General features: G+C 58.1%; 1 protein-coding gene across 1 annotated transcript in view; it reads right to left on the bottom strand.

Annotated features, from left to right (window-relative positions):
- Nucleotides 1-14,301: 14,301 nt before the first annotated feature.
- The window catches only part of EXT2 (exostosin glycosyltransferase 2), a 90,328-nt gene continuing 88,894 nt past the window's right edge, over nt 14,302-15,735 (bottom strand). Inside the window, exon 14 of the mRNA XM_068166841.1 lies at nt 14,302-14,730. Within this exon, the coding sequence (XP_068022942.1) occupies nt 14,592-14,730 (139 nt within the window). The 3' untranslated portion in view covers nt 14,302-14,591. The remainder of the gene's footprint in view (nt 14,731-15,735) is intronic.

The raw sequence follows: 15,735 nt of genomic DNA, 5'->3' as shown, positions 1-15,735 counted from the left end.
CACAGAGGAGGTGCTCCAGCCCTGTGACCATCGTGGTGGCTCTCCTCTGGACCCACCTGCACCTTTTTTGTTGCACTTTCAGAACCTCAGAACCAGAGAGCAGCTTGGGGCTGGGAGAATCTCACAAAGGTCATCTTTAGGGGCACTCACAGCCCTGTTGTGTGTTTGTCTCCTCTCTGGGAGGTGGAGGTGGGCTGGAATTTCTTGGTGCCAAATGAACTCACTCTGGATTTTGAACACCCTTGGGAAGAGCTTTGAGTTCCAAGCAGCTTGTCCAAGGCAGGCACCAACACTGTCCTTTCAGCAGAGTCCTGCCCCTGGGAGTGGAGAATAAACTGCAGCAGCACAGGCTGGGAGGGGATCTGCTGGAGAGCAGCCCCTGGAGAAGGACCTGGGAGTGCTGGGGGGCAGCAAGTTCTGCATGGGGCAGCAATGTGCCCTGGGAGCCAAGAAGGCCAAGGGGGTCCTGGGCTGCATTCAGAGGAGTGTGGCCAGCAGAGCCAGGAAGGTTCTCCTCCCCCTCTGCTCTGCCCTGCTGAGACCTCACCTGGAATATTGCATCCAGCTCTGGGCTCCCCAGCTCAGGAGGGACAGGGATCTGCTGGAGAGAGTCCAAGGATGCTGAAGGGACTGCAGCACTGCCTGGGGAGGAGAGGCTGAGAGCCCTGGGGCTGTTCAGTCTGGAGAGGAGAAGGCTGAGAGGGGAATTAATCAGTGTAGATAAATAGCTGAGGGCTGGGGGTCAAGAGGGAGGGGACAGGGACAGGCTCTGCTCAGCTGCTCCCTGGGATAGGACAAGGGGCAGTGGATATAAACTGCAGCACAGGAGGTTCCAGCTCAGCATGAGGAGGAACTTCTTCCCTGTGAGGCTCCCAGAGGCCTGGAGCAGGCTGCCCAGAGAGGTTGTGGAGTCTCCTTCTCTGGAGCCTTCCCAGCCCTGTCTGGGTGTGTTCCTGTGTGACCTGTGCTGGATTGGGCTGCCCAGGGAGGTGGTGGAGTCATCATCCCTGGAAGTGTTTAAAATAAGACTGGATGAGACTCTTGGTGCCATGGTTTAGATGATCAGCTGGTACTGGGTGATAGGTTGGACTTGCTGGTCTTGAAGGTCTCTCCCAGCCTGCTTGATTCTGTGGGATTCTGTGTGATTCTGTGTGATTCTGTGGGATTCTGTGGGATTCTGTGGGATTCTGTGGGATTCTGTGGGATTCTGTGGGATTCTGTGGGATTCTGTGCTCCTGCTCTGGCAGGGGGTTGGACTGAAAGGTCTCCAGAGGTCCCTTCCAGCCCCTGACATCCTGTGAGCCTGTGTGCTCCTGCTCTCCTCCGGGCTCAGCTGGGGTCTGGCTGGCTTGCTGCTGCCCCAGGACAGCTGAAATGTGATCAGAGGGGCTCTGGAGTCTCAGGTTAATTGGAGCTGGCACAGGAGCAGGGGTTGGCCTTTTGAACTGCTGACGCAGGGCGGCAGGGATTAGCCCCGGGGTAGATTAACAACAGGTGGCAGCTCGCAGGGCTGCTGCCTGGCCGGGGACAAAGAGAACCACAGCCACAGCAGCCCTGGGCTGGGAGCAGACCTCGCAGAGCATGGAGCCCAACCCTCGCCCCAGCACTGCCAGCTCACCAGGAAACCGCAGCCCTCAGCACCACGGCTGCACGGCTTTGAAACCCCTCCAGGGGTGGGGACTCTGCCACCACCCTGGGCAGCCTGCCCCAGGGCTTGACAGCCCTTTGGGGGAAGAAATTGTTCCTCATGCCCAACCTAACCTTCCTCTGGCACAGCCTGAGGCCATTTCCTCTCATCCTGTCGATTGTTACTGGGGAGAACAGAGCAGCCCCACTCCCTGGCTCCAGCCTCCCTCCCTGGCTCCAGCCTCCCTCCCTGGCTCCAGCCTCCTTGCAGGGAGCTGCAGAGAGCAGTGAGGTCTCTCCTCAGCCTCCTTTCCCCCACACTAACCCCCCTCCCAGCTCCCTCAGCTGCTCCTCCCCAGCCCTGTGCTCCAGACCCTTCCCCAGCTTGGTTGCCTTTCTCTGGACCTGCTCCAGCACCTCAGGGTCCTTCTTGGAGTGAGAGACCAACCCCCACCCTCCTCCAACCTTCTGGCAGGAAGTCACAGGGAGCGAGAAGGTCTCTCCTTGTCTCTCCTGAGATGGTTGAGAGGCAGCAGGCATGAGCAGGACCACCCTGCCAGCCAGCTCCCACCTAATGCTGGCCCGTTCAGCATGCAGAGGCCAGCAGAGAGGCTGCATGGAGCAGAGGAGCATGTCTCCCTGAGAGCCTCAGCTGCCCTTATGGCCTTTACAGAGCACAGTCTTGATCGTGGTACCATGGCAAGAGGTCTCCTGAGGTCCAGAGAGAAGACCCCCAGGGCTAGTAGTGGTGGAACCTTACCCCTGAAAGTGCTCCTTTCTCCTGCATGCCAGCCATGCTCCCTCCCCTCCCAGCTCAGCCTCCAAGCCTCACACCCTCCCCTCCACTCTGGTTCTGCTAGACTCCCCTGGGCTGCCCACTGGGAGCCAGATTCTGCTCACTGGGCTGGAGGGCAGACCCAAACCTTACACTGGGGAGGGGGCTTGGCTTGGCCCTATCACCTCCCAGGGCACACAGAATCCCAGAACTGGCAGGGCTGGAAGGGAGCTCAAGGCTCAGCCAGCCCCAACCCCCTGCCATGGGCAGGGACACCTCACACCACAGCAGCTTGCTCACAGCCACCTCCAGCCTGGCTGCAAACACCTCCAGGCAGGAGGCTTCCACCACCTCCCTGGGCAACCTGTGCCAGGCTCTCACCACCCTCCTGGGCAACAACTTCTCCTCACAGCCAATCTCAATCTCCCCACTTCTAGTTTTGCTCCATCCCCCCCACTCCTATCCCTCCCTGACACCCCAGAGCAGAGGGGCAGGATCCTCTCCCTCCACCTCTGCAATGGGCACTGGCAGCCCAGAAGGCCAAGGGCAGCTGAGCTGCCCTTGGCCTTCTGGGCTGCCAGTGCCCATTGCTGGCTCCCTGTCCCAGGCCTGATTTCTGCCCCCCTCAGAGGTGTCCCAGACCCCTATCCCTCCCTGACACCCTCACAAGTCCCTCCCCAGCTTTCTTGCAGCCCCCTGCAGATCCTGGGAGGCCACCAGAAGGTCTCCTGGGAGCCTTCTCCTCTCCAGCCTGCACAACCCCAGCTCCTTCAGGCTGTCCTCCTCTCTTGCCTCATCCCAGCATGGGGTTCTGGGAGGACCCTTTCTGTTACTCCTGAGGAAACTCCATGGCCCCACCAGCACTGGCCCCAGTAAGAGCCCAAGCCCCTGCAGCCAGGGTGGGTGGACTGGAAAGTGCCCTTCATGTTCAGACAGAGGGCAGAAGGCTCCCAGCAGCTGCCAGCAACCCACTGAGCTCCACAGAGCCCTTGAGGCCTTTGGGCCAGTTGGCTGGGAGCATCAGGTGGGCTCAGCTGGAGCATGGCTGGGTTCCATCTCACAGTGAAGCAATGGATAATGCAGGTGCTGCTGCAAGCTTAGCCTCTCCTCTCACTCTGAGCAGAAACATTCCTTCCCCTCCCCAGGCACTCAGAGCCAGATGTTGGCCAAGCTCAGCCTAAAGCCAGTTGCAGTAACATCCTGGTTGTATGGCTGACAGAGCAGAGAGGCTGCCAAGGAGCTCAAAAGAAAGCCTCTCTAGAAACTCCATCTAGGGTCAGGAGCCAGGCTGTGATCCTGTGCTCCTGCTCTGGCTGGGGGGGTTGGACTTGAAGATCTCCAGAGGTCCCTTCCAAGCCCTGACATCCTGTGAGCTGTGTGCTCACTTTTGTCTTGAAGCTGCTCCTTCCTCCTGGCATGGAAGTCTTCTCTTTGGGAGATCAGTGGGCCAGGGTTTAACAGGAGGAGCTTCACCCAGGCCAAGTGCCAGGTCCTGCCCTTGGGGCACAACAACCCCAAGCAGTGCTCCAGGCTTGGGGCAGTGTGGCTGGAAAGCTGCTGGCAGAAAGGGACCTGGGGGTGCTGATGGACAAGCAGCTGAACAGGAGCCAGCAGTGTGCCCAGGGGGCCAAGAGAGCCAAAGGCCTCCTGTCTGGGATCAGCAATGCTGTGTCCAGCAGGGGCAGGGAGGGGATTGTCCCCTGGGACTCAGCTCTGGGGAGGCCACAGCTGGAGTGCTGTGTCCAGCTTTGGGCAGCTCAATCCAAGAGAGATGTGGAGGTGCTGGAGCCAGGGCAGAGCAGGGCAAGGAAGCTGGGAAGGGCCTGGAGAAGAAATCTGATGGAGAGAGACTGAAGGAGCTGGGGATGGTTAGTGAGAAAGAGAGGAGGCTGAGGAGAGACCTCCTGGCTGTCTACAGCTGCCTGAAAGGAGGTTGTGGAGAGGCTGCTGCTGGTCTCTGCTCACAGGTCACTAGTGACAGAAGAAGAGGGATGGCCTCTGCACCAAGGAAGTCATTTGTTCCCAGCAAGAGTGGTCAGGGCTTGGAAAGTGCTGCCCAGGGAGGTGGTGGAGTCCCCAAGCCTGGCTGTGTTTGCAGGTGGTTTGGCTGTGGTGCTGGGGGCTCTGCTTGAGGGGTGAGCCTTGCAGAGCAGGGTTCTGGGCTGGACTTGGCACTCCCGAGGCTCCTTCCCAGCCTGAGCGTTTCTGTGCCTGTGATTCTGAGCCGTGGCTCCGCAGCACCTGGCTCAGCTTCTCTGCTGGAGCCTGGGACCTGGGGGCAGGGGGAGGTTGGGGCACTCGGGATGAAAACCATTGATGTGGTTTCCCTTCCCCCTCTCCTTGGCGACTGAGCAGATTTGCCTTTTTCTTTTGGTGTTGTTATCAGGTGATTAACCTTTGGGCAGATGGAGCTGCAATCACCTCCTCGTGGGCAAGGAAGGCCAGAGCCAGGCAAGGTGCATCTGCCCGAGGAGCAGCTGGAGCCCACATGGGAGAGGTGTTGCATTTAAGCCAGGACAAACAAGTGTTTATTACTTGGGAAGGGACCTTCCACTTTCCCTGGGTTTGCAGTTCGTAACTTACTGCTGGAGCCAAGACAGATGCTCCCAGTTAGCGAGCTGCTCCTCCTGGGACTGCTGCATCTCTTCTGCTCCCAGCCTCCCCCACCCCTGCTGCCTGCTCTGTGGGAAGTGTGGCAAAAGGGCAGGGCCGTTCCCCCGCCTGCCTGGCACCCAGCTGGGACCCGGCCCCCCCCCCCGGCAGGAAAAGCTTTCACGGCAGGAGGACCTGGAGGCTTGCAAAGGGCCAGAGAGAGGGAGAGACACCACATCTGTCCTGAGTGCATGGCCCTGGGGACAGTGCAGGAGGGAACCCTCTGCCCTCAGTCTGAAAGCCTTGGGGATCACAGCCTCACAGTATCACCAAGGTTGGAAGAGACCTCGAGGATCCTCGAGTCCAACCTGGCACCACAGACCTCATGACTAGACCATGGCACCAAGTGCCACATCCAATCCCCTCTGGAACACCTCCAGGGATGGGGACTCTACCACCTCCCTGGGCAGCACATCCCAATGGCTAATGACTCTCTCAGGGAAGAACTTTCTCCTCACCTCCAGCCTAAACCTCCCCTGGCACAGCTTGAGACTGTGTCCTCTTGTTCTGGTGCCTTGGTCAGAAAACCTTGGGGATGATCTGGCTCAGGGCAATCCCAGGCACTGATACAGGCTGAGCAGGGACTGGCTTGAGAGCAGCCCTGCAGGAAAGGCCTTGGGGGTGCTGGGGGAGGAGAAGCTCAGCAGGAGCCAGCAGTGAGCACTTGCAGCCCAGAGAGCCAAGCAGAGCCTGGGCTGCAGCAAGAGAAGTGTGGCCAGCAGGGCCAGGGAGGGGATTCTGCCCCTCTGCTCCACTCTGCTGAGACCACAGCTGCAGCTCTGGGGCCAGTTCTGGAGCTCTCTGAGCCAGGAAGGCTCTGGAGGGGCTGGAAGGTGTCCAGAGAAGGGCCAGGAGGAGGAGCAGAGGGCTGGAGCTGCTCTGCTGTGGAGACAGCCTGAGAGAGTTGGGGTTGTGCAGGCTGGAGAGGAGAAGGCTCCCAGGAGACCTTCTGGTGGCCTTCCAGGATCTGCAGGGGGCTGCAAGAGAGCTGGGGAGGGACTTGTGAGGGGGTCAGGGAGGGATAGGACTGGGGGGGATGGAGGAAAACTAGAAGTGGGGAGATTGAGATTGGCTGTGAGGAAGAAGTTGTTGCCCAGGAGGGTGGTGAGAGCCTGGCACAGGTTGCCCAGGGAGGTGGTGGAAGCCTCATGCCTGGAGGAGTCTAGAAGACACAAATGTGGTGCTGAGGGGCGTGGGTTAGCACCAGAACCTGGGCCTGGATCATCACAAGTGTGTCCAGCAGGACCAGGGCAGGGATTTCTCCCCCACAGTTGGCACTGGTGAGGCTGAACCTTGAGTACTCCTCAAATCCTGGGCTCAGTTTTGGGTCCCTCACTCCCAGAAGGACATTGAGAGGCTGGAGCAGGTCCAGAGAAGGGCAATGAAGCTGGGGAAGGGTCTGGAGAGCAGGGATGGGGAGGAGCAGCTGAGGGAGCTGGGGGTGTGAAGGAGACCTCATTGCTCTCTGCAGCTCCCTGCAAGGAGGCTGGAGGCAGGTGGGGGTTGGGCTCTTCTCCCAGGTAAGAAAAAGAGGACCAGAGGAAAACAGCCTCAAGTTGCATCAGGGGAGGGGTTTAGGTTGGACAAGGGGAAGGGAACAATTTCTTCCCCAGTTGAGTTCTCAAGCCCTGGCACAGAGGAGCCCCCACTCCTGCAGAGATTGAAAGGCTTGGTAGATGTGGTGCTGAGGGACCTGTTGGAGGGGTGAAATTTGGTAATGCTGGGGGAATGGCTGAGCTTGAGGATCTTAAAGGCCTCTCCCAACCAAAGCTATTCTGTGCCTCCATCTATCAGCCCAGCAGGAGGAGTTCACACTGGGCAAGTGAACAGCCAATGGGCACTTTCCAGCCAGCCCCAAGCCTTGGGCTTTAGGTGCACAGGTTGCCATTGTGCATGGCACAGAATCACAGAATGAGAGAGGGTAGGGGCTGGGAGGGACCTCTGGAGACCATGGAGTCCAACCCTCCTGCCCAGGCAGGATCACCCAGGGCAGATAGAGCCCTGGAGGGTAGCAGAGAGAAGCTTCACCCTTTTAACACCAGGGCAACTCAGCACCACACACACAAAGCCTGGTCTGGAGGTCAAGTCCTTGTGCAGAGTGGAACCCAAGCTCCTCATGCCCTTGGTGGTCAAAAGCTTTCACCTTTCTCAAGCTCCACACCAGCTAATAGAATCAGAGAGTGCTCTGGGCTGGAAGGGACCTCCCGAGGTCTGCCCTGCACTCAGCAGGGACATCCTCCGCTGGATCAGGCTGCCCAGAGCCCCTTTAGAGCCTCACCATGAAGATCTCCAGGGATGGAGCCTCAACTGCCCCCCCTGGGCAACCAGTTCCAGTGTTCCACCACCCTCATGGTGCAGAACCTCCTCCTCATGTCCAACCTCAATCTCCCCTGCCCCAGTGTCAAACCATTGCTCCTCTGGTCAGCGCCAGCCCTTCGAAGGAGCCTCTCCCTGCTCCTCCTGTAGGTCCCCTGCAGATGCTGAGGTGTAGCTATTAGGTTTCTTGGTGCAGAACTTATTCCTCACATCCAATCTCAATCTGCTCTGCTCTAGTTTGAAGCCATTGCCCCTGCTCCTGTCCCTGCAGGCCTTTGCAAACAGTCTCTCTGCAGCCTTCCTGTAACCCCCTTCGGGTCCTAGCAGGCTTCTCTTAGGTCTCCCCAGAGCCTTCTCCTCTCCAGGATGAACACCCCCAGCTCCCTCAGCCTGTCCTCCTCCCAGAGACAACCTTGGTGGCTTCCTCTGCAGCCTCTCCATCAGCTCCAAGTCCTTGCTGTGCTGAGGGCTCCAGAGCTGTGCACAGCCCTGCAGGTGAGGTCTCACAGAGCAGAGCAGAAGGGCAGGATCCCCTCTCTCCATCTCTGGCCACGCTGCTTTGGGTGCAGCCCAGGCTGCCCTTGGCCTTCTGCGTTCAAAATCCAACAGATGTGACTCATTTCTGCAGTGCCACAAGACAAAAGAAGCAAGAATCCCACCTGCTGGATTCTTAACCTCAATGTCCTGGGTGCGTTCTCTCTGCAGACTCCTGGGGCTCCCCTCGGCCACCTCACCTGCTGCCTTGCCTCCTGCACGCAGCCTGCTGCTGAGCAGTCGCTGCAGAAGCTCCCTGAAGCTTCCTAAGAGCTCTGGGGGTTAGAAGGAGCAAAGTGAATTTGGTGGAAAGTTCCTGGAGCCTTTTTCCAGACCAACTGAAGTCAGCAAACAGGCACAGCCTTGGGGGGAGAACCTTTTGGGGCTGTTTCCAGTCAGCAAGCTGCTGGCACGCTGCTAGCTCCACTTCATAACATCACAGAATTGTCAGGGCTGGAAGGGAGCTGGAGCTCAAGGCTCAGCCAGCCCCAAGCCCCTGCCGTGGGCAGGGACACCTCACACCACAGCAGGTTGCTCACAGCCACCTCCAGCCTGGCTGCAAACACCTCCAGGCAGGAGGCTTCCACCACCTCCCTGGGCAGCCTGTGCCAGGCTCTCACCACCCTCATGGGCAACAACTTCTTCCTCACAGCCAAGCTGAATCTCCCCACTTCCAGTTTTGCTCCATCCCCCCCACTCCTATCCCTCCCTGACACCCTCACAAGTCCCTCCCCAGCTTTCTTGCAGACCCCTGCAGATCCTGGAAGGCCACCAGAAGGTCTCCTGGGAGCCTTCTCCTCTCCAGCCTGCACAACCCCAACTCTCTCAGGCTGTCTCCAGAGCAGAGCAGCTCCAGCCCTCTGCTCCTCCTCATGGCCCTTCTCTGGACACCTTCCAGCCCCTCCAGAGCCTTCCTGGCACAGAGGCTCCAGAACTGGACCCAGTGCTCCAGGTAGGGTCCCACCTTTTCTGTCTCTCTCCATAATAAGAGGAAAGATCTGCTCCCCATTCCTCCCAAGACAGATGCTACTGTCAGCCCTTGGCAGCAGGGGAGAGTAAGGACTCCTCTCCTCCAAAAGGTGAGGGGGGGATGGATTCAGGGCATTAGGTTGGAAGAGACCTTCAAGATCATCCAGTCCAACCTATCACCCAACACCACCTAATCAACTAACCCATGGCACCAAGCACCCCATCAAGTCTCCTCCTGAACACCTCCAGGGATGGGGACTCCACCACCTCCCCAGGCAGCCCATCCCAAGGGCCAATTACTCTTTCTGGGAAGAACTTCCTCCTTACCTCCAGCCTAAACCTCCCCTGGCACAGCTTGAGACTGTGTCCTCTTGTTCTGGTGCTGGCTGCCTGGGAGAAGAGACCAACCCCCAGCTGGCTACAACCTCCCTTCAGGGAGTTGGAGAGAGCAAGAAGGTCTCCCCTGAGCCTCCTCTTCTCCAGGCTAAGCAACCCCAGCTCCCTCAGCCTCTCCTCACAGGGCTGTGCTCCAGACCCCTCCCCAGCTTTCTTGCCCTTCTCTGGACACCTTCCAGCAGCTCAACCTCCTTCCTAAACTGAGGAGCCCAGAACTGGACACAGGACTCAAAGTGTGGCCTAACCAGTGCTGAGCACAGGGCAGAATGACCTCCCTGCTCCTGCTGGCCACACTGTTCCTGATGCAGGCCAGGATGCCATTGGCCCTCCAATGCAGAAACAACTTGGGACTTCAGAGTCCAGCTGCAGTTGTGGGAAAAGACAAACTATTGACAGCAGCACAGGTTGGATATTCCCAAGGCTGACAGAGATTTATGGATCCCAGCCAGCCCTCTGCTGTAGTCCTTCCCTCTAACCCCAGCCCTGGCTGCTCCAGAGGTATCACAGTATCACAGTATCACAGTATCACTTAGGTTGGAAAGGACCTCGAGGATCATCGAGTCCAACCTATCAACACAGACCCCATGACTAGACCATGGCACCAAGTGCCACGTCCAATCTCCCCTTGAACACCTCCAGGGTCGATGACTCAACCACCTCCCTGGGCAGCACATTCCAATGACGAATGACTCGCTCGGTGAAGAACTTCCTCCTCACCTCGAGTCTGAACCTCCCCTGGCGCAGCTTGAGACTGTGTCCCCTTGTTCTGGTGCTGGTTGCCTGGGAGAAGAGGCCAACCCCTTGCTGGCTACAACCTCCCTTCAGGTAGTTGTAGAGGGCAATAAGGTCTCCCCTGAGCCTCCTCTTCTCCAGGCTAAGCAACCCCAGCTCCCTCAGCCTCTCCTCACAGGGCTGTGCTCAAGGCCTCTCCCCAGCCTTGTTGCCCTTCTCTGGACACGCTCAAGTGTTTCGATGTCCTTCTTAAAGTGAGGGGCCCAGAACTGGACACAGGACTCAAGGTGTGGCCTAACCAGAGCAGAGTACAGGGGCACTATGACCTCCCTGCTCCTGCTGGCCACACCATTCCTAATGCAGGCCAGGATGCTATTGGCCCTCCTGGCCACCTGGGCACACTGCTGGCTCATGTTCAGGCAGCTGTCAATCAGCACCCCCAGGTCCCTCTCTGTTTGGCAGCTCTCAGCCACTCTGACCGCAGCCTGTAGCTCTGCATGGGATTGCTGTAGCCAAAGTGCAGCCCCCTGGCACTTGGACTTGTTGAATGCCATCCTGTTGGCCTCTGCCCATCTGTCCAGTCGGTCGAGGTCCCTCTGCAGAGCCTTTCTACCCTCTAATTGACTAACATCTGCCCCTAACTTTGTGTCATCTGCAAACTTGCTGATGACTGACTCTACCCCCCTCATCCAGATCATCGATGAAGATGTTGAAGAGGACAGGGCCCAGCACTGATCCCTGGGGCACACCACTGGTGCCTGGCCACCAGCTGCATGTGGCACTGTTCACTACCACTCTCTGGGCCCAGCCCTCCAGCCAGTTCCTAACCCAGCACAGAGTGTAATGGTCCAATCCACGGGCTGACAGCTTAGTCAGCAGTTTGCTGTGGGGGACGGTGTCAAAGGCCTTGCTGAAGTCCAGGCAGACCACATCCACAGCCTGCCCCACATCCACCAGGCAGTCAGCTGATCATGGAAGGAGATCAGGTTGGTCAGGCAGGACCTGCCCTTCCTAAATCCATGAAACACCACAGACACTCCTTGGATTGACTCTTCTTTTAATATACCAAAATCAACTTCTTTTTTTGTGTGTGTGTGGGGGGGGACAACATCTACACAGTAAAAAGTTACACATGGATCTGAAAAGCCTGCCACAAACTCACCCCAGGACTTACCTCTACAGCCCTTGCAGCAAGAACATCACAGTCAGCAAGGGAGAGGGGAAATGAAACCACCAACTCACAGTAACTTGACAGCCAGCAGCTCAACTTGCTGCCCCCAACGTGGAGAGACCAACTGCCACCTAAATGAGCTGGGCCCACAGAAGCACTGTGAAAATGTCCACAGATGACTGAGAGGTGTCCCTGGGGAAGGAGAACCTACACAGGGATGCACTGAGATGCAGGCACAAGGAGCCAGTGCGTTGCCACTCACCTGGAGATCAGTTTAGGGTGGTTGGGTTAGGCTGCCCCCCACCAACTGTTTCAAACCCTCTGAGGCTCTGCAGAATCTGAGCCTTTTGCTGCCTCACTGGGAAAGGACCAGGAAATTGGAGCAGGTTCACAGCTCTGCCCAAGGAGAGTGGCCTCACTGGGCTGAGCTGCTGAACTCAGCCCCAGATGAACAGCCCCAACTGAAGGGGAGCACCACACTGCATCAGCCACCCTTCCGAAGCTGCCTTCTGGAGAGAAAGAAGCTGCTGTCTCCTGGTGCTCAAGCAGCAGGACATGAAGTGGCCACATCTGGAGTCTCAGGGCTAGCTCTGGGCTCCCCAGTTCAAGAGAGACAATAAACTGCTGCAGAGAGTCCAGCAGAGGCTGCAGAGATGCTGAGGGGCCTGGAGCAGCTCTGGGAGGAGCAAAGGTTGAGAGCCCTGGGGCTGAGAGCCTGAAGAAAAGCAGCCCCAGAGGGGAGCTGAAGGAGCTGTGGGGGGCAAGAGGCTGGGGCCAGGCTCTGCTGAGTGGTGCCCAGGGACAGAACAAGGGGCAGAGGGCACAAACTGGAACCTAGGCAATCCCATCTGAACAGGAGGAGAAACTTCTTTGTTGTGAGGGTGCTGGAGGCCTGGAGCAGGCTGCCCAGAGAGGTTGTGGAGTCTCCTGGTGTGGAGAGCTTCCAACCCCCCCGGGCTCCTGGGCAAGCTGCTGTGGGTGCCCTGCTGGAGCAGGGGAGTTTGGACTCGATGCTCTCCAGTGGTCCCTTCCCAGCTCACCATGCTGGGATTCTGAGATTGAGGAAGAAATGAACCCAAGAGGCTGCAGAAGAGGAATAACCAGCAACAAATCTCCCTGTGCCTTGTGACACCCCCCTTGCAGAGCATCATCCCCTCCTTGCTCCCCAACACCACAGCAAGTGAGGAACAAGCAAAGGCAGCAGCAAAGCCCACTGACAGGCTGACAGAGAGGATGCAGTTCCCAGGCAGACCCCAGAGGAGCTGGGAGAGCAGCATCTCCTCAGAGCAATTGCTCCAAGGTGGTTTGCATCGGCAGCACCGCCCCGGGCGCTGGGCAGCAAGATCAGAGCTGGGTGGGGGTGAGACAAATAGGAGCAGATGTTTCCTGTTCCCAGCCTGACTTTCATTTGGTTTCTGTCATTGCTGCCTAGCCAGCTTAGGAGAGGGGCTGAGCCACGGTGCCTAACACTTGTCCTATTGTGTTTTGGGGGGGGTGGGCTTTGGCAAAATCTGAGGAAGAAGGTTTGCCTGCAGGGTGGCTCTAAGCAAGGCTTTCAACACAGGGGTGAAATCAGCCTGATGTGGCCACAGACCTTTCCTCAGTGGAGCTGGGATTCCTTTCCCAGCCCAGCTGGGGATCCTCTGGGATGCTGAAGGGCAGGGGGAGCAGTGCAGGCGATTTCAGCTCTGCTTTGGTGGTGTTCAGTCTGCTCCTGCAGGTTGGTTTCGGCCTCGAGAATCAGCTCTGATGTGCACAGCTCCTCCCAGGAGGCCTTCCTCAGCTGGGGGCTTCAGGGGCAGCCCCTGAAGGAGCAGGGGGCTCCTTCAGTTGCAAAGCCCCAACCAAGAGTGGCAATCCACAGGAGTTTATAAGTGTGTGCCACCAGTGTCTTGCCCAGGCACCCAGCCCTGCAAACTGAGGCTGTGCCTGGGGATGTCTGCAGGCTTCAGTGGTAGATAAATCACTGCTGCTTGCTGAGGAGGATTCAGCTGTGACAAACTCCCTTCACAGCTCTAGTGCTGATGTCTCATTCTGATGTATGGCCACGATGTAAAGCTGTAACCTGACCTCTCTTTTGATAATGAAGACAAAAAAGAGAATCCAGAGTGAGATTGATCTTCCTCCCCCCTCCCCCCCGCCCCCAGTGTGACAGAGTCCGTTCTGACACAGGCAGCAGAAACCCTGGGACCTAGGCAGGAAGGAGAGGTGCAGCAATGGGAGTCCTCCCCCCTCTGCTCTGCCCCTGCTCTGATCACAGCTGCAATCCTCTGTCCAGTTCTGGGCTGCCCAGGTCCAGAGAGACAGAGACCTGCTGGAGAGAGTCCAAGGGAGAGCCAGGAGGATGCTTAGGGGACTTGAGCATTTCCCCTGTGGAGAGAGACTGAGAGCCCTGGGGCTGTTTAGCCTGGAGAAGAGAAGGCTGAGAGGGATCTGATCAATGTCTATCAATAGCTGAGGGGTGGGGGGCAAGGGGAGGGGCCCAAGCTCCTTTGGGTGCTGCACAGCAATGAGCCAAGGAGCAATGGAGGACAAACTTCAGCAGAGAAGGTTTTCAGCTCAGCATGAGGAGAAGCTTCTTTGGTGTGAGGGTGCTGAGCCCTGGAGCAGGCTGCCCAGAGAGGTTGTGGAGTCTCCTGCTCTGGAGCCTTTGCAGCCCCCACCTGGCTGCATTCCTGTGCAGCCTGCCCCTGGGTGCTGCTGCTCTGGCAGGGGCTTGGACTGGATGAGCTCTGGAGGTCCCTTTCCATCTCTAATGGACTGTGGTACTGTGACACTGAGTTGTGTCCTGGAGGTCTCTTGCTTTGAAGGAGCCCATCCTCCCAGCTGCTCCCCTTGCACCCTATAACTGCAGGAGCACAAAATGCTTTTGCCCTTGCAACAGAGAGATTTGGTTTGGTCTCTGCCAAAGGGGAAAACCAAGCCCCCATCTCACTACACAGGTAGAAGATGTGACACAGTTACTTAAGCCAACAATCCAGCTGCAAGGGCAGATGGAAGCCCCCCAGCTGACAGCACAGGCAGAGAGTTCCTCCCAGCAGAGAGCAGCTCTGCAGTGCTCTGAGGGATGATGGGTGCTTTAGCAGCCAGAGAGCTGCAGCACACTGGATCAGAGGCCAGGCAGAGCACAGAGGAGGAGATTGTGCTTTATTCTCGCAGCCTTCTTTGGAGCAAAGTGTGTGTCTGACTCTCCTGGGAGGCCCCAGGAGTAGGTTCAGCTCTCTGTGGGCACCAGCAGCAGCTGCCCAGCTTTCCAGCCCACCTCTGTGCAGTGTGAAGGGAAGACAACCCAGCACGAGCCTGGCAGCTGCCTCAGATGCCAGGCCATGCTCCAGGCATTTTATCCCTCAGGGCTTTCCAGCCCTCAGAGCAGCTTTCTGGCCATCCTTTCCAGGGCCCAGGCTCCTCCCACAGCTGCCTTTACAAGCTGCCAATGTTGGGGAAACTCTTCAGCTTCTCTGGGAAGTCATCCTTGTAGAGGACAGGGTCGGCACGGTGCTCCACCACCTTCAGAGGCATGGTCCCGAAGACCGAGGCGAACTTGTTGATGCATTCAGACCTGGTGAGAGGCAAAGCAAGCAGTGTCACTGAGACCCCCAGCCAGGGGGCTACCCCCAGCTCCCACACCACTGGCACCTGGCAGAACAGAGTAGGAGGGCTCTGCAGAGGGACCCTGGCAGGCTGGACAGATGGGCAGAGTCCAACAGGATGGCATTCAACAAGTCCCAGTGCTGGGCTCTCCCACCCTCCAGCTGCCTTGCCATCTTTCTTCCTCCAGTGCCACCACAGCTGCTGCCACCCTGGATGGGCTGGCAGAAGCTCAAGCAGTGTCAGAGGCCAGGGGCAGGAGATTGAACACATCCAAGTGCCAGGTGCTGCACATTGGCCACAGCAACCCCAGGCAGTGCTACAGGCTGGGGTCAGAGTGGCTGAGAGCAGCCAGGCAGAGAGGGACCTGGGGGTGCTGGTTGATGGTAGGCTGAACATGAGCCTGCAGTGTGCCCAGGCAGCCAGGAGGGCCAATGGCATCCTGGCCTGCATCAGGAAGAGTGTGGCCAGCAGGAGCAGGGAGGTCATTGTGCCCCTGTACACTGCACTGGTTAGGCCACACCTTGAGTCCTGTGTCCAGTTCTGGGCTCCTCAGTTTAGGAAGGAGGTTGAGCTGCTGGAAGGTGTCCAGAGAAGGGCAACAAAGCTGGGGAGGGGTCTGGAGCACAGCCCTGTGAGGAGAGGCTGAGGGAGCTGGGGTTGCTTAGCCTGGAGAAGAGGAGGCTCAGGGGAGACCTTCTTGCTCTCTCCAACTCCCTGAAGGGAGGTTGTAGCCAGGTAGGGCTTGGTCTCTTCTCCCAGGGCAGCCAGCACCAGAACAAGAGGACATAGTCTCAAGCTGTGCCAGGGGAGGTTTAGGCTGGAGGTGAGAAGAAAGTTCCTTCCCAGCCAGAGAGATTGTCCCTTGGGATGTGCTGCCCAGGGAGGTGGTGGAGTCCCCATCCCTGGAGGTGTTCAAGAGGGGATTGGATGTGGCACTTGGAGCCATGGTTTAGTTGTCAGGAGGTGTTGGGTG

Source organism: Melanerpes formicivorus, unplaced genomic scaffold (assembly GCF_026170545.1).
Source record: "Melanerpes formicivorus ecotype bairdi unplaced genomic scaffold, bMelFor1.0.p_v2 SCAF_108, whole genome shotgun sequence".
Taxonomy (NCBI): Eukaryota; Metazoa; Chordata; class Aves; order Piciformes; family Picidae; genus Melanerpes; species Melanerpes formicivorus.
This window is presented reverse-complemented; position numbering and strand designations above follow the sequence as displayed.